This window comes from Entelurus aequoreus, linkage group LG03, assembly GCF_033978785.1.
Source record: "Entelurus aequoreus isolate RoL-2023_Sb linkage group LG03, RoL_Eaeq_v1.1, whole genome shotgun sequence".
Classification (NCBI taxonomy): Eukaryota; Metazoa; Chordata; class Actinopteri; order Syngnathiformes; family Syngnathidae; genus Entelurus; species Entelurus aequoreus.
Genome location: NC_084733.1, coordinates 83,659,227 through 83,685,230, shown reverse-complemented (window position 1 = coordinate 83,685,230; position 26,004 = coordinate 83,659,227). Strand labels below are relative to the sequence as shown.

The 26,004-nt window shown below is 39.6% G+C and overlaps 1 protein-coding gene across 1 annotated transcript; it reads right to left on the bottom strand.

The window, feature by feature from the left end:
• Positions 1-13,755: 13,755 nt before the first annotated feature.
• Positions 13,756-25,940, bottom strand: LOC133646991 (cytosolic 5'-nucleotidase 1A). Its single transcript, XM_062042999.1, has 6 exons — positions 25,754-25,940; positions 24,566-24,676; positions 22,724-22,859; positions 19,658-19,780; positions 15,600-15,712; positions 13,756-15,542 (listed from the first exon to the last, which is right to left on the bottom strand). The coding sequence occupies exons 1-6, from the start codon at positions 25,787-25,789 to the stop codon at positions 15,312-15,314; spliced, it is 750 nt and encodes a 249-aa protein (XP_061898983.1). The 5' UTR covers positions 25,790-25,940; the 3' UTR covers positions 13,756-15,311.
• Positions 25,941-26,004: the final 64 nt, after the last annotated feature.

Sequence of the window (26,004 nt, the reverse complement as noted above, 5' to 3'; positions counted from 1 at the left end):
GAAGAACGTTGTAGGTGGGATCGATCGGTGTCTTAGCGGCTAAGTACAATACGTACAGCAACACAACAAGGACTACTTACCCTGATAGAAGACGCCTAGCCGATGCTTGCCGCCAAACCCACGGATGAAGTCCTTCGTCGCGCCGTCGATCGCTGGAACGCAGGTGAGCACGGCTGTTGATGGGAAGATGAGGGCTGGCTGGCGTAGGTGGAGCGCTAATGTTTTATCATAGTTCTGTGAGGTCCGGTTGCTAAGTTGCTAAATTAGCCTTAGCGTCGTTAGCAACAGCATTGTTAAGCCTTACCAGGCTGAGAATTTTTAACCGTGTAGTTACATGTCCATGGTTTAATAGTATTTTTGCTCTTCTGTCTATCCTTCCAGTCAGGGGTTTATTTATTTTGTTTCTATCTTCATTTGAGAACGATGCTACCACGTTAGCTCAGTAGCTAAGTGTGTCACCGATGTATTGTCTTGGAGATAAAAGTCACTTTAAATGTCCATTTCGCGTGCTCGACTCTCATTTTCAAGAGGATATAGTATCCGAGGTGGTTTAAAATACAAATCCGTGATTCACAATAGAAAAAGGAGAGAGTGTGGAATCCAATGAGCCAGCTTGTACCTAAGTTACGGTCAGAGCGAAAAAAGATACGTCCATCACTGCCTCTCAAGTCCTTCACTGTAACGTTCCTCATCTACGAATCTTTCATCCTCGCTCAAATTAATGGGGTAATCGTCACTTTCTCGGTCCGAATCTCTCTCGCTCCATTGTAAACAAAGGAAAATTGTGAGGAATACTAGCTCCTGTGACGTCACGCTACTTCCGGTACAGGCCAGGCTTTTTTTATCAGCGAGCAAAAGTTGCGAACATTATCGTCGATTTTCTCTACTAAATCCTTTCAGCAAAAATATGGCGATATCGCGAAATGATCAAGTATGACACATAGAATGGATCTGCTATTCCCGTTTAAATTTTAAAAAATCATTTCAGTAGACCTTTAAGTATACAAGTGTAACCCATTAAAAGGGAAAAATAAAAAAATAAAAATAATAGAAGGCGCTTAAAGTGTAAAGAGAAGTTAAGCAGTGGGACTAAATGGGGGTGTGGGGAAAAATCGATTCGAATTCGAATCACGATTCTCACGTTGTGCGATTCAAAATCGATTCTCATTTTTAAAAAATCGATTTATTTATTTATTACATTAAAAAAAAAAAAATGTATTAATCAATCCAACAAAACTATACACAGCAATACCATGACAATGCAATCCAATTCCAAAACCAAACCCGACCCAGCAACACTCAGAACGGCAACAAACAGAGCAATTGAGAGGAGACACAAACACCACACAGAGCAAACCAAAAGTAGTGAAACAAAAATGAATAAATATCAACAACAGTATCAATAATAGTTACAATTTCAACATAGCAGTGATTAAAAATCCCTCATTGACATTATCATTAGACATTTATAGTGTCACAGTGGCTTACACTTGCATCGCATCTCACAAGCTTGACAACACACTGTGTCCAATATTTTCACAAAGATAAAATAAGTCATATTTTTGGTTCATTTAATAGTTAAAACAAATGTACATTATTGCAATCAGTTGATAAAACATTGTCCTTTACAATTATAAAAGCTTTTTACAAAAATCTACTACTCTGCTTGCATGTCAGCAGACTGGGGTAGATCCTGCTGAAATCTATGTATTGAATGAATAGAGAATCCTTTTGAATCGGGAAAAAAATCGTCTTTGAATCGAGAATCGTGTTGAATTGAAAAAAAAAAAATCGATTTTGAACCGAATCGTGACCCCAAGAATCGATATTGAATCGAATCGTGGGACACCCAAAGATTCACAGCCCTAGGACTAAACGTCAAAGTAGGGCTGCATATGTCCATTATATTAGTCATTGAGTAATCCATTGATTAGTTTGTTCCATTCATCAATCGGACTAAACACATTTTGTAGTCTCAATGCGTATTTTAGAGAAAATAGTTGAAATGAACAAAGATAATTTTACCTCCCATAGCCTTCATGACCTACTATTTACCTTATTAAACCTTGTATTTACCTTCTATTATTATTTTTTCCCCCTTTTAATGGGTTACACTTGTATACTTAAGTGGATCCCGACTTAAACAAGTTGAACAACGTATTCGAGTGTTACCATTTAGTGGTCAATTGTACGGAATATGTACTGTACTGTGCAATCTACTAATAAAAGCCTCAATCAATCAATTGGTACTCAAAGCGCTTTGACACTATTTCCACATTCACCCATTCACACACACTGCCATGCAAGGCCCTAACCACGACTCATCAGGAGCAAGGGTGAAGTGTCTTGCTCAAGGACATGCACAACGGACGTGACGAGGTTGGTAGAAGGTGGGGATTGAACCAGGAACCCTCAGGTTGCTGGCACGGCCACTCTCCCAACTGCGCCATGCCGTCCCGTTACCTGTTTAACCTCTTATTTACCTTCTAACCACTTTTTTTTGTTTGTTTACCTTATTTTACCTTCAGTGCAATGACAGTAAAGTCGTGTTGTCCCGATACCAATATTTTGGTACCGGTATCAAAATTATTTCGATACTTTTCTAAATAAAGGGGACCACAAAAAAATGCATTATTGTCTTTATTTTAACAAAAAATCTTAGGGTACATTAAACATATGTTTCTTATTGCAAGTTTGTCCTTAAAGGCCTACTGAAAGCCACTACTACCGACCACGCAGTCTGATAGTTTATATATCAATGATGAAATCTTAACATTGCAACACATGCCAATACGGCCGGGTTAACTTATAAAGTGCAATTTTAAATTTCCCGCGAAACTTCCGCTTGAAAACGTCGCGGTATGATGACGTATGCGCGTGACGTCACGAGGTCAAGGGAAGTGTTTGGACCCATACAAATACCTCTGTTTTCTTCGACAAAATTCCACAGTATTTTGGACATCTGTGTTGGTGAATCTTTTGCAATTTGTTTAATGGACAATGGAGACTGCAAAGAAGAAAGTTGTAGGTGCGATCGGTGTATTAGCGGCTGGCTGTAGCAACACCAACACCAGGAGGTTGTGTTGTGTTTTGAGCAGGATAGCAGACGCACTACGGTGAGTACAGCTTTGGCTTCCAAACATTTGATCCCTTGCCCGTACGTGCGTGTCGATATGTGCATGTCACGTACGTAACTTTGGGGAAATATATGTTTCTTGCCGACTCTGATGGCGGCCGGGGTGTCGTCAAAAGCGTACAACGCCCGCCCCCGCATCTAAGTTAGCTTCTATTTTTTTAGCTTCGCCAAGCTGAAAATTATTAACCGTGTATTTACATGTTCATGGTTTAATAGTATTGTTGATCTTCTGTCTATCCTTCCAGTCAGGGTTTTTTAAAATTTAGTTTCTATCTGCATTTGAGACTGATGATATCACGTTAGCCCCGTAGCTAAGTTAGCTTCTATTTTTTTAGCTTCGCCAAGCTGAAAATTATTAACCGTGTATTTACATGTTCATGGTTTAATAGTATTGTTGATCTTCTGTCTATCCTTCCAGTCAGGGTTTTTTAAAATTTAGTTTCTATCTGCATTTGAGACTGATGATATCACGTTAGCCCCGTAGCTAAGTTAGCTTCTATTTTTTTAGCTTCGCCAAGCTGAAAATTATTAACCGTGTATTTACATGTTCATGGTTTAATAGTATTGTTGATCTTCTGTCTATCCTTCCAGTCAGGGTTTTTTTAAATTTAGTTTCTATCTGCATTTGAGACTGATGATATCACGTTAGCCCCGTAGCTAAGTTAGCTTCTATTTTTTTTAGCTTCGCCAAGCTGAAAATTATTAACCGTGTATTTACATGTTCATGGTTTAATAGTATTGTTGATCTTCTATCTATCCTTCCAGTCAGGTTTTTTTTTTATTTAGTTTCTATCTGCATTTGAGACTGATGCTATCACGTTAGCCCCGTAGCTAAGATAGCTTCTATTTTTTTAGCTTCGCCAAGCTGAAAATTATTAACCGTGTATTTACATGTTCATGGTTTAATAGTATTGTTGATCTTCTGTCTATCCTTCCAGTCAGGGTTTTTTTAAATTTTGTTTCTATCTGCATTTGAGCCTGATGCTATCACGTTAGCTCTGTAGCTAAGTTAGCTTCTATTTTTTTTAGCTTCGCCAAGCTGAAAATTATTAACCGTGTATTTACATGTTCATGGTTTAATAGTATTGTTGATCTTCTGTCTATCCTTCCAGTCAGGGTTTTTTAAAATTTTGTTTCTATCTGCATTTGAGCCTGATGCTATCACGTTAGCTCTGTAGCTAAGTTAGCTTCTATTTTTTTTAGCTTCGCCAAGCTGAAAATTATTAACCGTGTATTTACATGTTCAGTCACTGTGAATGTCCATTTCGCGTTCTCGACTCTCATTTTCAAGAGGATATAGTATCTGAGGTGGTTTAAAATACAAATCCGTGATCCACAATAGAAAAAGGAGAAAGTGTGGAATTCAATGAGCCAGCTTGTACCTAAGTTACGGTCAGAGCGAAAAAAGATACACCCCGCACTACACTGTAGTCCTTCACTCTAAAGTTCTTCATCCACGAATCTTTCATCTTTTCGCTCAAATTAATGGGGTAATCGTCGCTTTCTCTGTCCGAATGTCTCTCGCTCCATTGTAAACAAAGCGGAATTGTGAGGAATCCTTTGTCTTGTGACGTCACGCTACGTCCGGTAGGGGCAAGGGTTGTATTTATCAGATACAAAAAGTTGCGATCTTTATCGTCGTTGTTCTATACTAAATCCTTTCAGCAAAAATATGGCAATATCGCGAAATGATCAAGTATGACACATAGAATGGATATTTTTAAAATAAAAAAATGTCATTTCAGTAGGCCTTTAAATAAAATAGTGAACATACAAGACAACTTGTCTTTTAGTAGTAAGTAAACAAACAAAGGCTCCTAATTTATTCTGCTGACATATGCAGTAACATATTGTGTCATTTATCTACCTATTATTTTGTCAACATTATTAAGGACAAGAAGTAGAAAATGTGGTGGTGGCGGACCGGTACTTTTCAGAGGTGGTATAGTACCGAATACGATTCATTAGTATCGCGGTACTATACCAATACCGGTATACTGTACAAACCCTACAATGATTTACCTTTTGACCTTCTTTTACTTTCTATTCACCCTTTTTTAAAAACATTTTTAACGTATGTTACCTAGGTATTTTATTCACCTTCTATTTACCCTTTAAAAAAAAACCAAAAAACCTTTCATACCTAATTATTTTTATTTTCTTTCAACTTCTATTTGTCACGACTTGGACTTTGGCGTGGATTGTTTTCCCGAGGTGCAAAGCGACTGGACACGACGTGCAGGTGAGGACATGTTTAATATGTTAACTCAAAAGGCTCAAAAGGGTATAAACAAAAAGCGCTCACAGCGGAGGTAAAAAACTTGACTATGAAAACAAAAGGCGCGCAGAAAGGCGGAGAACGATAAACATGAAACAAAAACACTAACTGTGGCAATAATAAACAAAAACTTACTTGGCCTGGAACTGAGAACAAGGCATGAAGCAGAGGGATGAAAAAGTGTGCAGAGCATAAATGTGGAGCATGAATGTGATGTCGCCAGGACGAACAACAGAAACAGACAGATTTAAATAGTGACATGATCAGTGAAAACAGGTGCGTGACTCAAAACGTGAAACAGGTGCGTGACAGGACAGGTGGAAACTAATGAGTTGCTATGGAAACAAACAAACAAGGAAGTGCAACCAGGAACTAAAAAGAGTCCAAAAAACAAACAACACATGGCCAAAACAAAAACATGATCAACAGACATGACACTATTCACCTGTTACCTTTTTTAACCTTCTATTTACCTTTTGACTTTCTTTTTAAATTATTCAACCTTCTATTTACCTTCTTTTTCCTTTTTTAACTTATTTTACTTTCCATTTTATTTACCCTATTTTACCTTTCATACCTTCTTGTTATTTTCTGTTACCTTCTATCTACCAGTTACCTTTTTTTTAACTTCTTTTATCTTCTATTTAACTTTTGACCTTATTTTTAACTTATTTTACCTTCTATGTACCTCTTTTTTTTTTAAAAACTTATTTTACCTTCAATTTGATTTACCCTATTTTACCTTTCATACCTTCTTTTTATTTTTTTACCTTCTATTTATTTACCTGTTACTTTTTTTTTCAAACTTATTTTACCTCCTATTTACGTTTTGACCTTCTATTTACCTTTTATTTTAATATATTTTTTAACTTTTACTTTCTATTTTATTTACCTTTTATTTATCCTTTTTCTAAATATAATTTAACTTCTTTTGCCTTTTATTTTATTTACCTTCGTTTAACTTTCATGCCTTCTATTTACCTGTTACCTTTAACTTATTTTACCCTCTATTACCTTTTGGCCTTCCTTTTAACTTATATTACCTTCGATTTACCATCTTTTAACTTTTTAAACTTATTTCAACTTCTATTTTATTTACCTTCTTAACCTTTTTTTTTTTTATCATCTATTTACACATTCCATTTAAAAAAAATCTTCTTTTAACTTCTATTGACCTTTTTTTTTAAAACCTTCTTTAACCCATCCATCCATCCATTTTCCTACCGCTTGTCCCTTGTTGTTTTATCTTTTTCATCATCTTTTACCATTACGTAACTTGTCTCTGGTTTTGGTCAGTTTGTATTAGTACACTAATTAAGCGATTCACCAAAGTTAACGTAAGTTAATAGGTATGTGGGCTTGTATTAAGCCTCAGGGAGTTGAACGCCCCTGCCTTACATAGTTCCGGGTCACCCTTGGGCAAGGTGTAGCACCCGAATGCCCCCCCCATCAGGGTTACGATACCCCCCATGAACTACACTAAAAGAGGATGCGTTACCCGGCCCGGAGGAAGCCCGGGGCCCTCCTCCGGAGCTAGGCCCGGAGGTAGGGCTCGTCAGCGAGCGCCTGGTGGCCGGGCTTGCCACGGAGCCCGGCCGGGCACAGCCCGAAGAAGCTACGTGGACACACCATCTTCTCTGCCACGTGGGCCCACCACCCGCGGTCGGAACCAGTGGGGTCGGGTGCGCTGCCAAGTGGATGGCGGTGAAAGTGGAGGCTCCGGACGGACCAATTCGGGGCGGCAGAGGCTGACTTTCGGGACGTGGAACGTCTCTACGCTGGTGGGGAAGGAGCCTGAGCTGGTGCGAGAGGTGGAGCGCTACCGGTTGGATCTGGTGGGGCTTACCTCTACGCATAGCAAGGGCTCTGAAACCACACTCCTGGACAAGGGATGGACCTTGTTCACTTCTGGAGTTGCTCAGGGTGTGAGGGCACAGGCGGGTGTGGGGATACTCACGAGTCCCCGGCTGAGTGCCTGTACGTTGGAGTTCACCCCAGTGGACAAGAGGGTCGCCTCCCTTCGCCTTAGGGTTGGAGGGGGGAAAACTCTGACTGTTGTTTGTGCATACGCACCAAACAGGAGTTCAGAGTATTCAGCCTTCTTGGATACCTTGCATGGGGTCCTGTATGGGGCGCCGGCAGGGGATTCCATAGTCTTGCTGGGGGACTTCAACGCGCACGTGGGCAATGACAGTGATACTTGGACTGGCGTGATTGGGAGGAACGGTCTCCCTGATCTGAACCTGAGTGGTGGATTGTTATTGGACTTCTGTGCTAGTCACGGACTTGCGATAACAAACACCATGTTCAAGCATAAGGATGCTCATAGGTGTACCTGGTACCAGAGCACCCTAGGCCAAAGATCAATGATCGATTTTGTAATCGTATCAGCTGATCTGAGACCGTATGTTTTGGACACTCGGGTGAAGAGAGGGGCTGAACTGTCAACTGATCACCATCTGGTGGTGAGTTGGGTTAGATGGCGGGGGAAACCTCTGGACAGACCTGGCAAACCCAAGCGTGTAGTGCGGGTGAACTGGGAACGTTTGGAGGACTCCTCTGTCCGGAAGGACTTCAACTCCCACCTCCGGCGGGACTTCTCTGCCATCCCTGTGGAGGTTGGGGACATTGAACAGGAATGGGCAATGTTCAAAGCCTCTATTGCTAAAGCTGCAGATGCGAGCTGTGGCCAGAAGGTCTTAGGTGCCTCAAGGGGCGGTAACCCTCGAACACCCTGGTGGACAGTGGTGGTCAGGGAAGCCGTCCGACTGAAGAAGGAGTCCTACCGGGGTATGTTATCCCAGGGGACTCCGGAGGCAGTTGCAAGGTACCGACGGGCCCGAAGGGCAGCGGCCGTGGCTGTGGACGAGGCTAAGCAGAGGGTGTGGGAGCAGTTCGGGGAATCCATGGAGAAGGACTATCGGGCGGCACCAAAGCTGTTCTGGAAGACCATACGGCACCTCAGGAGGGGGAAGCAGGGAACCATCCAAGCTGTGTACGGCAAGGATGGGACTTTGCTGACTTCAAGTGAGGAAGTCGTGGGGCGTTGGAAAGAGCACTTTGAGGAACTCCTGAACCCAAATACATCAGACACACCCTCCCTGATAGGAGCAGGGCCTGAGGATGATGGGGGATCGACGTCGATCTCTCGGAGTGAAGTCACTGAGGTAGTTAGACAACTCCACAGTGGCAAAGCTCCGGGGGTTGACGAGATCCGTCCAGAAATGCTGAAGGCTCTGGGTGTTGATGGGCTGTCTTGGTTGATACGCCTTTTCAACATTGCGTGGAAGTCTGGGACAGTGCCGAGGGAGTGGCAGACTGGGGTGGTGGTTCCCCTTTTCAAAAAGGGGGACCAGAGGGTGTGTGCTAATTACAGGGGTATCACACTACTCAGCCTCCCTGGGAAAGTTTACGCCAAGGTACTGGAAAGGAGGGTCCGGCCGATAGTCGAACCTCAGATTCAAGAGGAGCAATGTGGATTCCGTCCTGGTCGTGGAACAACTGACCAACTCTTTACGCTTGCGGGAATCCTGGAGAGGGCCTGGGAGTATGCCTATCCAGTCTACATGTGTTTTGTGGATTTGGAGAAGGCATATGACCGCGTCCCTCGGGAGATCTTGTGGGAGGTGCTGAGGGAGTACGGAGTGAGGGGAACTCTGTTGAGGGCCATCCAATCTCTGTACAACCAAAGCGAGAGTTGTGTCCGGGTGCTTGGATGTAAGTCGGATCCGTTTCCAGTGGGGGTTGGTCTCCGCCAGGGCTGCGCTCTGTCACCTATCCTGTTTGTGATTTTCATGGACAGGATTTCTAGGCGGAGTCGTGGCCATGGCGGAGAGGGTATACGTCTCGGGGGGCTAAAGGTTGCGTCACTGCTGTTTGCAGATGATGTGGTCCTGATGGCACCTTCGGTTCGTGACCTTCAGCTCTCACTGGATCGGTTCGCAGCCGAGTGTTCAGCGGCTGGAATGAGGATCAGCATCTCCAAATCTGAGGCCATGGTTCTCAGCAGGAAACCGATGGTTTGTACAGTCCGGGTAGGGGACAGGACTCTGTCCCAGGTGGAGGAGTTTAAGTATCTCGGGGTCTTGTTCACGAGTGAGGGAAAGATGGAGAAGGAAATCAGCCGGAGAATCGGAGCAGCTGGGGCAGTATTGCAGTCTCTCTGCCGCACTGTTGTGACGAAACGGGAGCTGAGCCAGAAGGCAAAGCTCTCGGTCTACCGAGCTATCTACATTCCTACTCTCACCTATGGTCATGAAGTGTGGGTAATGACCGAAAGAATAAGATCGCGGATACAAGCGGCCGAAATGAGTTTCCTCAGAAGGGTGGCTGGCATCTCCCTTAGAGATAGGGTGAGAAGTGCAGTCACCCGAGAGAGACTCGGAGTAGAGCCGCTGCTCCTTCGCTTGGAAAGGAGCCAGCTTAGGTGGTTCGGGCATCTCGTGCGGATGCCTCACGAGCGTCTCCCTAGGGAGGTCCTCGTTGCACGTCCCACTGGGAGGAGGCCCCGCGGCAGGCCAAGGACCAGATGGGGGGATTACATCTCCTCTCTGGCCTGGGAACGCTTCGGGATTCCCCAGGAGGAAGTCGCAAATGTTGCTCTGGAGAGGGAAGTCTGGGGGTCTTTGCTGGAGCTGCTGTCCCCGCGACCCGATTCCGGATAAGCGGTTGAAGATGGATGGACCAAAGTTAACGGAATACAAATCAAAGCTTTTATCTAGTTGATCGAATGGATTAATGGTTGCATGTTGACTTGAAAAACAAAAGAATGTCATAAACAGTTTGCAAAGATTGTATCTTGGTGATGCAGCGCTCTTCTTGCATGAATAACTCGCGGACTGAGAAGAATTTCTAATCAAAAAATGAGGTGTGCAAAGGCAGAATGTGTGTGATTGTGGTGTTTGGAGCGCGGCTGTCCAAAGATCATGGATTGTGTCAGAGTTTTCCAGCGTGTGGCATTTGATCTCCGTGGAATTCTCTAATCTCATTAGACTGCGACAAAGGAATGTGGTTCAATGGAGGCAAGAAGGAAAAGAAAACAAGCGCGTGTTCTCCATCAGACATAATTAGTGGTCAGTGTTTGGCGTCGTGATGTCACAGCCTGCAGGGCCTGGCATCGCACACGAGAGGCGCCCTTGCACTTTAGTCAACATCCAGTCGTCTTCACCAGAGGAACTTCTTTTCACTAAACACACTTTCATTTGTGTGACATCAACGCTACACCTCAACCATACACGCACGCACAGAAACACCTCACTTTTGGCTGATAAATGATACTAAAGAGTGAGCCATCTCATCCCTTTTGCATCTTTGTTTGAAGTAAAAGACATGTCAATGCTTCTCATTTATTTTCGGTCAAGTAGAAAAATACATTTCACGCCCCCAAACTCTCCACCGCAACTACAAATAGTATTATTTGTCTATGACATTGGTATAAGTACACATCTGTATACCATTGTATACTTATTAACATTTATAAATAGTATCATTTGTCTAAAACATTGCTATAAGTACATACCTGCTAACATTGTATCTCTATTAACATTTATAAATAGTATATTTTGTTTATAACATAGTTTAAAGTACACCTCTGCATTCATTGTATACTAAATAGTACCATTTGTCTATAACATTGTTATAAATATACCTCTGCATAACATTGTATCTTTATTAACATTTATAAATAGTATATTTTGTTTATAACATAGTTATAAGTACACCTCTGCATTCATTGTATACTAAATAGTACCATTTGTCTATAACATTGTTATAAGTACACCTCTGCATAACATTGTATCTTTATTAACATTTATAAATTGTATCTTTTGTCTATAACATTGCTATAAGTACACTTTTGCATAACATTGTATCTTTATTAACATTTATAAATAGTATAATTTGTCTACAACATTGTTATAAGTACACCTCTGCATAACATTGTATCTTTATTAAGATTTATAAATAGTATAATTTGTCTTTAACATTGTTATAAGTACACCTCTGCATAACATTGTATCTTTAACAATAAATACTAATATTTGTCTATAACATTGTTATAAGTACACATCTGCATAACACTGTATCTTTATTAACATTTATAAATAGTATAATTTGTCTATAACATTGTTATAAGTACACCTCTGCATAACATTGTATCTTTATTAACATTTATAAATAGTATCATTTGTCTTTAACATTGTTATAAGTACACCTCTGCACAACATTGTATCTTTAACAATAAATACTAATATTTGTCTATAACATTCTAATAAGTACACCTTTGCATAACATTGTATCTTTATTAACAATAAATACTAATATTTGTCTATAACATTGTAATAAGTACACCTCTGCATAACACTGTACCTTTATTAAAATTTATAAATAGTATCATTTGTCTATAACATTGTCATAAGTACACCTTTGCATAACATTGTATCTTTATTAACATTTATAAATTGTGTCATTTGTCTTTAACATTGTTATAAGTACACCTCTGCACAACATTGTATCTTTAACAATAAATACTAATATTTGTCTATAACATTCTAATAAGTACACCTTTGCATAACATTGTATCTTTATTAACAATAAATATTAATATTTGTCTATAACATTGTAATAAGTACACCTCTGCATAACACTGTACCTTTATTAAAATGTATAAATAGTATCATTTGTCTATAACTTTGTCATAAGTACACCTTTGCATAACATTGTATCTTTATTAACATTTATAAATTGTGTCATTTGTCTTTAACATTGTTATAAGTACACCTCTGCACAACATTGTATCTTTAACAATAAATACTAATATTTGTCTATAACATTGTTATAAGTACACCTCCGCATAACATTGTATCTTTAACAATAAATACTAATATTTGTCTATAACATTGTTATAAGTACACATCTATATAACACTGTACCTTTATTAACATTTATAAATAGTATATTTTGTTTATAACATAGTTATAAGTACACCTCTGCAGTCATTGTATACTTATTAACATTTATAAATAGTATCATTTGTCTATAACATTGTCATAAGTACGCCTCTGCATAACATTGTATCTTTATTAACATTTATAAATAGAATCTTTTGTCTATAACATTGCTATAAGTACACTTCTGCATAACATTGTATCTTTATTAACATTTATAAATAGTGCCATTTGTCTATAACATTGTTATAAGTACACCTCTGCATGACATTGTATCTTTAACAATAAATACTAATATTTGTCAGTAACATTGTAATAAGTACGCCTCTGCATAACATTGTATCTTTAACAATAAATACTAATATTTGTCTATAACATTGTTATAAGTACACATCTGCATAGCACTGTACCTTTATTAACATTTATAAATAGTATAATTTGTCTATAACATTGTTATAAGTACACATCTGCATAACATTGTATCTTTATTAACATTTATAAATAGTATCATTTGTCTTTAACATTGTAATAAGTACACCTCCACATACCATTGTATACTTAACATTTATAAATTGTATCTTTTGTCTAACATTTTTATAAGTACACCTCTGCATAACATTGTATCTTTAGCAACATTTATAAATAGTATAATTTGTCTATAACATTGTTATAAGTACACCTCTGCATCACACTGTTTCTTTATTAACATTTATAAATAGTATCATTTGTCTATAACATTGTTATAAGTACACCTCTGCATAACATTGTTTCTTTATTAACATTTATAAATAGTTTATTTTGTCTATAACATTGTTATAAGTACACCTCTGCATGACACTGTTTCTTTATTAACATTTATAAATAGTATCATTTGTCTATAACATTGTTATAAGTACACCTCTGCATAACATTGTTTCTTTATTAACATTTATAAATAGTATCATTTGTCTTTAACATTGTAATAAGTACACCTCCACATACCATTGTATACTTAACATTTATAAATTGTATCTTTTGTCTAACATTTTTATAAGTACACCTCTGCATAACATTGTATCTTTAGCAACATTTATAAATAGTATAATTTGTCTATAACATTGTTATAAGTACACCTCTGCATGACACTGTTTCTTTATTAACATTTATAAATAGTATCATTTGTCTATAACATTGTTATAAGTACACCTCTGCATAACATTGTTTCTTTATTAACATTTATAAATAGTTTATTTTGTCTATAACATTTTTGTAGGTACACCTCTGCATAACATTGTATACTAAAGAAAAGAAAGGACAAAAATACGGATCAACTTACAAAAAAGAAAACCTTTATTAACATATTTTTTTTAGTCTGTAACAGAAAATATTTAAAGTGCATATATTTCCCTGAAAGTAAAACAAAAATCTTATAAATGGGAACTGCACTTTTTTGGAATTTTGCCTGTTGTTCACAATCATTATGAGAGACAAGAAGACGGGTGTATATTTCTTTTTTTGCACTCTAACTCATTAATAAAGTTAAATTAAAGTCTGCTTACAATGGAGTCAATAGGTCCAGGGTGTACCCCGCCTTACGCCCGATTGTAGCTGAGATAGGCTCCAACGCCCCCCGCGACCCCGAAGGGAATAAGCGGTAGGAAATGGATGGATGGATGCCTACAATGGAGTCAATAGGAGTACACTATTGTGCCCAAAAAAACATAAAAAAAGACGCCAAAAATACAAACAGCTTTACATGTTGTGACCTGAATATTAACAAGTATTAGCAATATTATGAGCTCTAACAGAGATACTATTTTAGTATACTATTTTAGCAGCGCCGAGATCACAGAGAGCTAACTAGCTTGTGCTACTATTGACATCATGAGTTGGTGAGCTGCTCTCTCGCATCGGAGTTCGTGAAAATTTACCCTAAATCATAAAAATAATGCCTCTCACCTGGATAGTAGAAGGATGAGGACATACTCTGACCAGTTGGTCAAATTTGGTATCTAATTTGGACCCGGGAATGGCGAAAAAGAGATGAAAAGCGGTGAGGATTCAGAGTCCTTCTTTATGTAAACAGGAATATATGAACATCCTAACAGTCGGCATCCAAGTGAGAGCAGACATTGTACAGTACGTGATGTTTTATTATGTCTGTTGTTTCTCAAAAAGTCTGCATTGTGCAGTAATCGGTGATTTTTTTTGTGAAATTAATGCGCTGCCGTGTGCTTAAAATGATCAAATTATGTAAATATTACATGTTATTATTATTGTTACTACATTATATATATACTTATAGCGTGTATATAAAACATGGATGGAGGTTATGGGATGTTTTTTTAAGCGCTTTATTGTCAGAAAAGAGTGACTCACATTAGCTGACTTTTGCTATCGTTTATTTATGATTTAGAATGCATTAAAAAAACATATGTTCTTGTCTTACATAAGGCTTGTGAATGATAGGCAAAATTAAAATAAAGAGCATTTCCCCTTTAAACTATTGAACTATCTGATAGTGAAAAATGTAATTAAATAAACTCAATAAATAATAATACAATTCAAACTGAAAATGAAGAAGTCGGGACTAATGGCTACAATGAGTGTGTTTTGTAACGCAGCTTTTCCAAGCGTGATACTGATAAAGCACGTCCTGGCTTTGCACCCCGCCCACCCACTATTTGAGAAGGACTGCATTGACACAAAAATATTGAATTATTTAAAAATATATGTATATTTGCATGAAAGATCATCTTTAATTTTTCGAGTTCAAAAGTTTGCAATAGTTTTATGTTGTTTTTTTATGAGATGAAATATTCATAAATAATTATTTGAAGGAGCAAATATTCCTCTTGATGCTTTATTCAAAGAGAGGGACATAAATCAATAGAATTGGAGGATTACATACGTGGTATTAACATGTGGCATTGAGCGTGGTGTGTTCAGGTGCTCACGTGACAACGCGGCAGCGTCACAGCAGGCCGCCGAGCAGGAAGTGAGGACGCAGCACAGACAGGATGGGGCCGCGGGGCGCTCCCGCCAGGCAGTACGCCTCATCTGCGCGGACGTCGTGGGAACGCAGCGTCTTCAGCGCGTCGCCGCAGCGGTCCCTGCCGCCGCGGCACGTCATAGCGATGATGCTGAGGGGACTGTCGAGGACGCCGAACCGCCGCCGCATGGCCCCCAGCCGACACCAGAAATGCTGTGGGACGCCAGAATGTGAACGCTGGTCGAGTTGCCCGTGGGTATGTGACGGTACCTGAGCAGCTTGGCTGTCTGCCGGCGTTGGGCTTTCGTCGCCGTCGAACAAGACTCTGAGCTGCTCCGATGGACACAAGGACGTCTGCTGGTCCAACAGCGCTGACAGAACACCTGAGCGAGACCGAGCACACCGGGTATGTCAAGCTCCTTTTTATTGAGGGTCGCAATTAATCTGACGGACCACGATAGATGAAGTGACGGACCACGTTAAATGAAGTGACGGACCACATTATATGAAGTGACGGACCACGTTATATGAAGTGACGGACCACGTTAAATGAAGTGACGGACCACGTTAAATGAAGTGACGGACCACGTTAAATGAAGTGACGGACCACGTTAAATGAAGTGACGGACCACGTTAAATGAAGTGACGGACCACGTTAAATGAAGTGACGGACCACGTTCAATGAAGTGACGGACCACGTTCAATGAAGTGACGGACCACGATAGATGAAGTGACGGATTACATTAAATGAAGTAACGGACCACATTATATGAAGTGACGGACCACGTTAAATTAAGTAATGGACCATGTTATATGAAGTGACGGACCACGTTACATGAAGTGACGGACCACGTTAAATGAAGTGACGGACTACGTTAAATGAAGTGACGGACCACGTTAAATGAAGTGACGGACCACGTTACATGAAGTGACGGACCACGTTACATGAAGTGACGGACCACATTATATGAAGAGACGGACCACGTTAAATGACGTGACGGACCACGTTAAAGAAGTGACGGACCACATTAAAGAAGTGATGGACCACATTAAAGAAGTGATGGACCACATTAAACGAAGTGATGGACCACATTAAACGAAGTGATGGACCACATTAAACGACGTGGTGGGACACGATAAATGACGTGGCGGTACACAATAAATGAAGTGACATACCACATTAAATGAAGTGACGGACCACGATAAATGAAGTGACGGACCACGTTAAATGATACGACGGACCACGTTACATGAAATGACGGACCACGTTCAATGAAGTGACGGACCACGTTCAATGAAGTGACGGAACACGTTCAATGAAGTGACGGACCACGATATATGAAGTGACGGATTACATTAAATGAAGTAACGGACCACATTATATGAAGTGACGGACCACGTTAAATTAAGTAATGGACCATGTTATATGAAGTGACGGACCACGTTACATGAAGTGACGGACCACGTTAAATGAAGTGACGGACTACGTTAAATGAAGTGACGGACCACGTTAAATTAAGTGACGGACCACGTTAAATGAAGTGACGGACTACGTTAAATGAAGTGACGGACCACGTTAAATGAAGTGACGGACCACGTTACATGAAGTGACGGACCACGTTACATGAAGTGACAGACCACGTTACATGAAGTGACGGACCACATTATATGAAGAGACGGACCACGTTAAATGACGTGACGGACCACATTAAAGAAGTGACGGACCACATTAAAGAAGTGATGGACCACATTAAAGAAGTGATGGACCACATTAAACGAAGTGATGGACCACATTAAACGAAGTGATGGACCACATTAAACGACGTGGTGGGACACGATAAATGACGTGGCGGTACACAATAAATGAAGTGACGTACCACATTAAATGAAGTGACGGACCACGATAAATGAAGTGACGGACCACGTTAAATGATACGACGGACCACGTTACATGAAATGACGGACCACGTTCAATGAAGTGACGAACCACGTTCAATGAAGTGACGGACCACGTTCAATGAAGTGACGGACCACGTTCAATGAAGTGACGGACCACGTTCAATGAAGTGACGGACCACGATAGATGAAGTGACGGATTACATTAAATGAAGTAACGGACCACATTAAATGACGTGACGTACCACATTAAATGAAGTGACGGACCACACTAAATGAAGTGACGGACCACGTTAAATGAAGTGACGACCACGTTAAATGAAGTGACGGACCACGTTACATGAAGTGACAGACCACGTTACATGAAGTGACGGACCACGTTACATGAAGTGACGGACCACGTTAAAAGAAGTGACGGACCACGTTACATGAAGTGACAGACCACGTTACATGAAGTGACGGACCATGTTACATGAAGTGACGGACCACGTTACATGAAAAAAACAAAAACATTTTTAAAAAATAAAAAATAAAAAATAAAAAAATAAAAAAATATAAAAAAAATAAAAAAAAAATAAAAAAATAAAAAAATAAAAAAAATAAAAATTAAAAATAAAAATATGGTCTGACGGACCATAATAAATGAAGTGACGGACCACATTAAATGAAGTGATGGACCACGTTAAATGAAGTGACGGACCACGTTACATGAAGTGACGGACCACGTTACATGAAAAAAATAAATAAATTTAAAAAAATTAAAAATTAAAAAATTTAAAATAAAAAATAAAAAATAAAAATATGGTCTGACGGACCATAATAAATGAAGTGACGGACCACATTAAATGAAGTGACAGGTCAAAATTAAATGAAGTGACGGACCACGTTAAATGACGTGACGTACCACATTAAATGCATGACAGACCATATTAGATGAAGTGACAGACCACATTAAAGGATGTGATGAACCACATTGAATGAAGTGACGGACCACATTAAATGAAGTGACAGGTCAACATTAAATGAAGTGACAGGTCAACATTAAATGAAGTGACGGACCACATTAAATGAAGTGACAGGTCAACATTAAATGAAGTGACAGGTCAACATTAAATGAAGTGACGGACCACATTAAATGAAGTGACAGGTCAACATTAAATGAAGTGACAGGTCAACATTAAATGCATGACGGACCACGTTAAATGAAGTGACGGACCACATTAAATGAAGTGACAGACCACATTAAATGACGTGACGGACCACATTAAATGAAGCGACAGGTCAACATTAAATGAAGTGACAGGTCAACATTAAATGAAGTGACGGACCACATTGAAGAAGTGACAGACCACATTAAATGAAGCGACAGGTCAACATTAAATTAAGTGACAGGTCAACATTAAATGAAGTGACGGACCACATTAAATGAAGTGACAGGTCAACATTAAATGCATGACGGACCACGTTAAATGAAGTGACAGACCACATTAAATGAAGTGACAGGTCAACATTAAATGAAGTGACAGGTCAACATTAAATGAAGTGACGGACCACATTAAATGAAGTGACAGGTCAACATTAAATGAAGTGACAGGTCAACATTAAATGAAGTGACGGACCACATTAAATGAAGTGACAGGTCAACATTAAATGAAGTGACAGGTCAACATTAAATGCATGACGGACCACGTTAAATGAAGTGACGGACCACATTAAATGAAGTGACAGACCACATTAAATGACGTGACGGACCACATTAAATGAAGCGACAGGTCAACATTAAATGAAGTGACAGGTCAACATTAAATGAAGTGACGGACCACATTGAAGAAGTGACAGACCACATTAAATGAAGCGACAGGTCAACATTAAATTAAGTGACAGGTCAACATTAAATGAAGTGACGGACCACATTAAATGAAGTGACAGGTCAACATTAAATGCATGACGGACCACGTTAAATGAAGTGACAGACCACATTAAATGACGTGACGGACCACATTAAATGAAGCGACAGGTCAACATTAAATGAAGTGACAGGTCAACATTAAATGAAGTGACGGACCACATTAAATGAAGTGACAGACCACATTAAATGAAGCGACAGGTCAACATTAAATGAAGCGACAGGTCAACATTAAATGAAGCGACAGGTCAACATTAAATGAAGCGACAGGTCAACATTAAATGAAGTGACAGACCACATTAAATGAAGCGACAGGTCAACATTAAATGAAGTGACAGACCACATTAAATGAAGTGACAGACCACATTAAATGAAGCGACAGGTCAACATTAAATGAAGTGACGGACCACATGTAGGGAGGTGATTCTATAATGTTTCAGAAGATGATTTTAAAAGAGAGACACTTGCAGTGTGGCCTTCATGACTATTGGAAAAGAGAGTTTCAGTAGTCCTCCTACATGGGTACCTCTTTGGGAGGCGTGTGAAACCTCATCTTGATGCGTGGACAGGAAAAGCTGCACTTTGTTTTGGAGCAAACTCTCAATGAAGTCATCCTGGCTGGCAAAACAGAACCTGCTGACTTCCAGACCTGCCACAGAGAAATAGTATACATGTATTGCCTTACAGCAAACTTCTTCCTCATATACGGAAAAAAGTAAGGACTGGGGGTCCTAAAGACGCTCAAAGCATTCCAATGTAGGCCAATAGATACAGTGCAACCTCCATTTACAAACCCAAACTCCTCCATTTGCAAACTTTTCAGTTTACGAACTTTTAGATGGCACTAAATGTTCATTCCTTTTGTGTCCCGCTGGCAGCCATTTTATTAATGCTTGCTCCTATTGAAGAGGCTGACAAAGCAGGCGTCTTTTCAATAGTGATGAGACCAGACTTTTCTAGAAACTTCTAAGATGGCACCATGTCTTAAAAATGCACTATTTTTAAGTGTAAACATACACAATTCGCTGAAAAGTGTTAGCACGCTAATATAAGAGACATTAGCATTATTCGAAGATGGTGCCACATCCAAAATAAGCTATCAAGCTAGCATTAAACGTTAGCATGCCATTAAGCTAGCATTAAACGTTAGCATGCCATGACCAGACTTTTCTAGAAACTTCTAAGGTGGCACCAAGTATTAAAAATGCACTATTTTTAAGTGTAAACATACACAATTCGCTGAAAAGTGTTAGCACGCTAATATAAGAGACATTAGCATTATTCGAAGATGGTGCCACATCCAAAATAAGCTATCAAGCTAGCATTAAACGTTAGCATGCCAAAATTAGCGTGCTAAAATAAGCGACGTTTGCATTCTTCCAAGATAGTGCCCATTTTTAGGTTTAAACATACAAATTTAGCTAAGAAGCTAGCATAAAACTTTTGCATGCTAACAACAACATGATGGCATTGGACGAGTTAGCGTACTTCTAAGGTAGCGCCAAGTTGCACTACTTTTAGATGTATACATTAACAATTAGCTGTGAAGCTAGTACAAAACGCCGGAGCAGTGGAGCAAGGACCCTATTGAAATTGCTGTGTTCTTTATTATTCTCCTGGTTTAGATGACTTTTTGAGGCCCTTACCAGCGCCTCCTACAGGGCTGTCAGAATAATTGTATCTAAGTTATCACAAAACTTTGTGTTACATTGAGTTCAAGAGAGGACAAAAGCTGTATTTGATCCTACCAAGCAGAAGGCTTGTAAAACTCCACTGTGTGCGATGGGAAGCGACATGAAGGCGTCGGTTTCTTTCTACTATTGTAATCCACAGGAAGATTTTGTCCTGACCCGAGATCTACAAAGCGGAGAGGAAGCAGGGCCTGACCTCCCTCCAGGCACCTTTTCTTTGAACTGTTTTACAACCTTTTCTTTGAACTGTTTTGTAACCAAAGGCGATGGCTGTTTACGACCCCCCTCCCTTAGAAACAGCTGTTGCCATGTAATCAGGGAAAGTCCAAATAAAAGAGGAAGAACAATCTTTCGTCAGAGCGTGGTGGAGACTGTACAAGAGTACAGCCCAGACGTTTCTCCTCAATTGAGCCAAATGTAATTCTGTCTCTGTTTAATTCCTTGCTTCTTTGTCTGTTTGATAGATGTCATCCGTGTTTGAACCTGACAAGGGCCACTAAAAAATATCTGTTTCTCAGCTGTAGTCCGTATGGGCCACAGCGGTATACTATTGTAATACACTTTTCCACCACTTGTGGCAGTAATGACAATATCCAACAAACAGAAGCAGTCTGGCGCTAAAGAAGTTTCTAAAGCGCAAAAATTATGACCAAAGTGGTGAAGCTATATTTTCATTTGCGCTTGAATTTTATTGACAGTTAATTGAAGTAACTTATTAATTATTAATTTAATACGATTTATTTTAACTAAACATAATTGTATGTACATTTATTTTTCATACTTATTTTTCTAATCAGCCTGGCCCAAGCCTAAGGTTAATGTGTTAAATAAATAGATATAATTATTGGATATGATTAAAATCAAAAGAAAGATTTCTAATTCACAATAAATATTTGGGTGGGTCCCGGGCCCCTCTGTAGTGGAACAATTGGGCCCTGAGGTCTAAAGGGTTAAGAACCCCTGCTATAACGTACTGTAAGAAGATTTAACGTTTTTTTAGTGTTTATTATTGTAACAATGGGGTCGTTAAAGTTCGACATTTTTGTGACTTCTGATCATTTGTGAGGGCAGAGCAGCGTAAAGTGGAACAATTGGGCCCTGAGGTCAAAAGGGTTAACAACCTCTGCTATAATGTACTGTAAGTAGATTTAACGTTTTTTAGTGTTTATTATTGTAGCAATGTGGTCATTAAAGTTCGAAATTTTTGTGATTTCTGATCATTTGTGAGGGCAGAGCAGCGTAAAGTGGAACAATTGGGCACTGAGGTTGAAAGGGTTAAGAACCCCTGCTATAACGTACTGTAAGTAGATTTAACGTTTTTGTAGTGTTTATTATTGTAGCAATGAGTTCGTTAAAGTTCGACATTTTTGTGATTTCTGGTCATTCGTGAGGGCAGAGCAGCGTAAAGTGGAACAATTGGGCCCTGAGGTCAAAAGGGTTAAGAACCCCTGCTATAATGTACTGTAAGTAGATTTAATGTTTTTTTAGTGTTTATTATTGTAGCAATGTGGTCGTTAAAATTCGACATCTTTGTGATTTCTGATCATTTTTTAGGGCAGAGCAGCGTAATGTGGAACAATTGGGCCCTGACGTCAAAAGGGTTAAGAACCCCTGCTATAATGTACTGTAAGTAGATTTTATGTTTTTTTAGTGTTTATTATTGTAGCAATGTGGTCGTTAAACTTAGACAATTTTGTGATTTCTGATCATTTGTGAGGGCAGAGCAGCGTAAAGTGTACAAACCTTCACTAAAATATATTTGTCGAGACTGGAACCAACTATATATATTTACATTGTTTCTTATGAATAAAATTTGCTTCACTGTACAAAATTTGCAATTTACTAGGCCAGCTGAAGAGCAGCAGAGTAGAAAGATTAGAAAAACGATGACGATGAATGACCGTAATGTTTGGTACTGTTGACGATGCGAGCGCTCTGCCGCTGCCCCCTGCTGTCGGTGGTGATCAGAAGCACGTCGAAGAGCAGCAACTCCTCGGGATTTTCCGCCAGAAGACGTCGATTCACACTCTGCAACGCCTGGGGGGTGGGGGGAAACAACGGAGAGACGCGTTTTACGAACGATTGAGGAAGACTACGAAAACAATCAACCACGAAAGGACTGAAAATTACATTTAACAAGAAAAATGCATTATATAGAACATTTGATCCATAGAGGCAGAGAACAAGTACATAACATATAAGAACAAGCTAACTGGCATATTACGAACATATCAAAAATATTATTCTAATCAATTAAGAACGTGAGAGCAACATGGGGCATCCTAAAGACTACACTTTATAGACCGAAACATAGAAATGTATACGAATGAAGTAGGGCTGGGTGATATGGCCTTTTTTTAATATCTCAATATTTTTAGGCCATGTCACGATACACGATATATATCTCGATATTTTGCCTTTGCCTTGAATGAACACTTGATGCATATAATCACAGCAGTATGATGACTCTATGTGTCTACATTAAAACATTCTTCTTCGTACTGCATTAATATATGCTCATTTGAAACTTTCATGCAGAGAGGGAAACCACAACTAAGTCAATTGACCAACACTGTATTTATTAAACAGTTATTAAGCAGTGGCACAAACATTCATGTCATTTCAAAACAGAAAGTGCAAGATTGTCAGAGACATTTCAAGAGTGCACTTTTGTGCATGATGTCACTAAGATGTTTTATCAAAACAACACTAAATTAAAGTGCACTTTTTGTACAGAACGCCACTACAATAGTTACAAACAAATAAAGTGCACTTTTGTGCATGATGTCACACAAGATATTTAAATAAGTGTCAAATAAAAATGAGCTGCATAATAGGAAATCAAATGGGTGACATTTCAAATGATGTTACATATTAGCAGTAGTGCTACTTTTTGTAGCAACGCTTTTGCCGCATACTTGACATATTACGGTTGTCTGTTCAATATCTTCCCGCTTGAAGCCAAACCACCGCCAGACGAGGGACCCTGTGCTGTTTTTCTTGGGAATTAATTCTTCTTCCTCCATTTCTTACCAGATTCGCACCTTCTCTCTCTCGTATTACCACTCGCAGCGCACCGCTAGCATCACAGCTAACGTTACCATGCCGCTTCAATAATGGCATTTTTTTCCATAACTTGAGTTCATTTATTTAGGAAAACCTTGTTACATTGTTTAATGCATCCAGCGGGGCATCACAACAAAATAGACATAATAATGTGTTAATTCCACGACTGTATATATCGGTATCGGTTGATATCGGAATCGGTAATTAAGAGTTGGACAATATCGGCAAAAAAGCCATTATCGGACATCTCTACTCAAAAGTGAGCATATTTTTCTCTGTACGTAGTCTTTGAAATGTCCCTTTGTCATCCATATTTTTCTTCTTGTGGTTTCAATCACAGATTGTGAAAACTGGTAGATGATCGGCGATGTCCGTTACCAGCAGGCCCCTTGTCGTCTTATTATCAAATACCTTAGTAAAGATGTTATCAATAAGTGTAGCACTGTGACTTGTTTCTCTGCTCGGCTTAGTGATTTTGGGATACAAACTCATGCCGTACATTGTATCCATGAAGTCATCAATGGTCTTTTGCTTATTCGGGTTTAAGAGGTCAATGTTAAAATCACCACGTGTGAAAATGAGTTTATGACTGATTTCGGCGAAAGTTGCCTTCATCCAGTCCTCAAACCTGTTAATAAGTCATAAATTCCCCCCCTGTCCTCATGTTGAACTTTCACCTGCAGCAGTAGGAAGGCCACGCCCACACCGTGCACCTCGTCGCCTTCATCGGCAGCCTCGAACACGGCAGAGGACGAGATGGCGACGACCAAGGCTTGATCGGCATCTTTCTGCAAAAATGGCACATTTACAGCTTTTTTAAAATAGGATAGGTCTTTATTGTCATTGCAACATGAACAACGAAACTATGTTTTCAGCACAAACCCGTTCAAGATTAGATAAACAAACAGTGTACAGGGTTACAGAACAGGAATGCTGATGGGTCGCCACGAGGCGCCCCATAAAAGGTCGGGGAAAAGGTAAAATGCTGGGGAAGACTGGGCTCCTAAGGGGGCCTAGTCTGGAGTGGGAAACAACCTCCATGCCATGCACACATAAACATGTTACATTTAATCACGACAACTCACAACAGAGGGGGATGGGGGGAGTTGGGACCCTGGAGGTCGACTGCTGCTATGAAGCGCTGCCAGCCGTCCATCACCCCGAAGGGGAATCAAGCGGTTGTGAAGGCGTGGGGTGGGAGGTGGGGGTGGGTATATGCCCATTTTCTTGGGTGTGTTGATTTAGTGTCCATAGGCCTGGGGCCGTTCTGCATGCAAGCAAAAGTTTGACTCCAAAATGTTTGTCTAATGACTCAGCCGGACCGTTTAGAAATATTTCTACTTTGTAGAAACATCAATGTTTGATAATATATCACTTTTTCTCTTATTTTGCAAGATAGAACAGTTTTCCTTAGTTTATTATAAAGGAATGGCAGTGACTAAATTCCTGCATACACAAGCATACCACAAATATGATTCGGAGTGGCATTCTTTCATAATGATGACATCTCCCTTTTAGTTCAATTAGGACATTGTAGTAAAGCTGAGAACATGTGACAAATTAAGGACTGTGACTACTCTGTCATGTGTTGTGAGTAAGTAGTACATAGATTTAATCAACTTATATTATTTGTAGGACAACTTTTATGACCACTTCCGGTTTACAAATCTTTGGGTGGAAATAAAAACAAAATGTTTTAACTGAGTACGCCTTTTATTCAATTAATACAATAATAACAACACAGCGAACACGAATTTAATACAGTTTGATTGTACAAAAAAATAGTCAGAGAAGATAATGATTTTTGTGTCGTTTTTTCGAAGCCTCTCATGGGAATTAAACATTTCGCTTCAAGTAAAACATACCTGCCTCACGTCGAAGTTGGGGATGGTGGAGACCATTTGTGCAAGTGTAACTTCAGTCCCAAACACCAACTTTAACTTAAAAACAAACTCGCTGGATGAAAAGTTCGTCCATTAAAAAACAAGACTTCCGCCTTTTTGCCGCTTTTTCTTCTTCGACCAGACTGACGCGTGTCTGCTCACTGCCGCCACCGAGTGTACACCGGAAGTCCAACACAACTCCGCTTATTGTTTTTGTTGCTAGATTTAGAAAA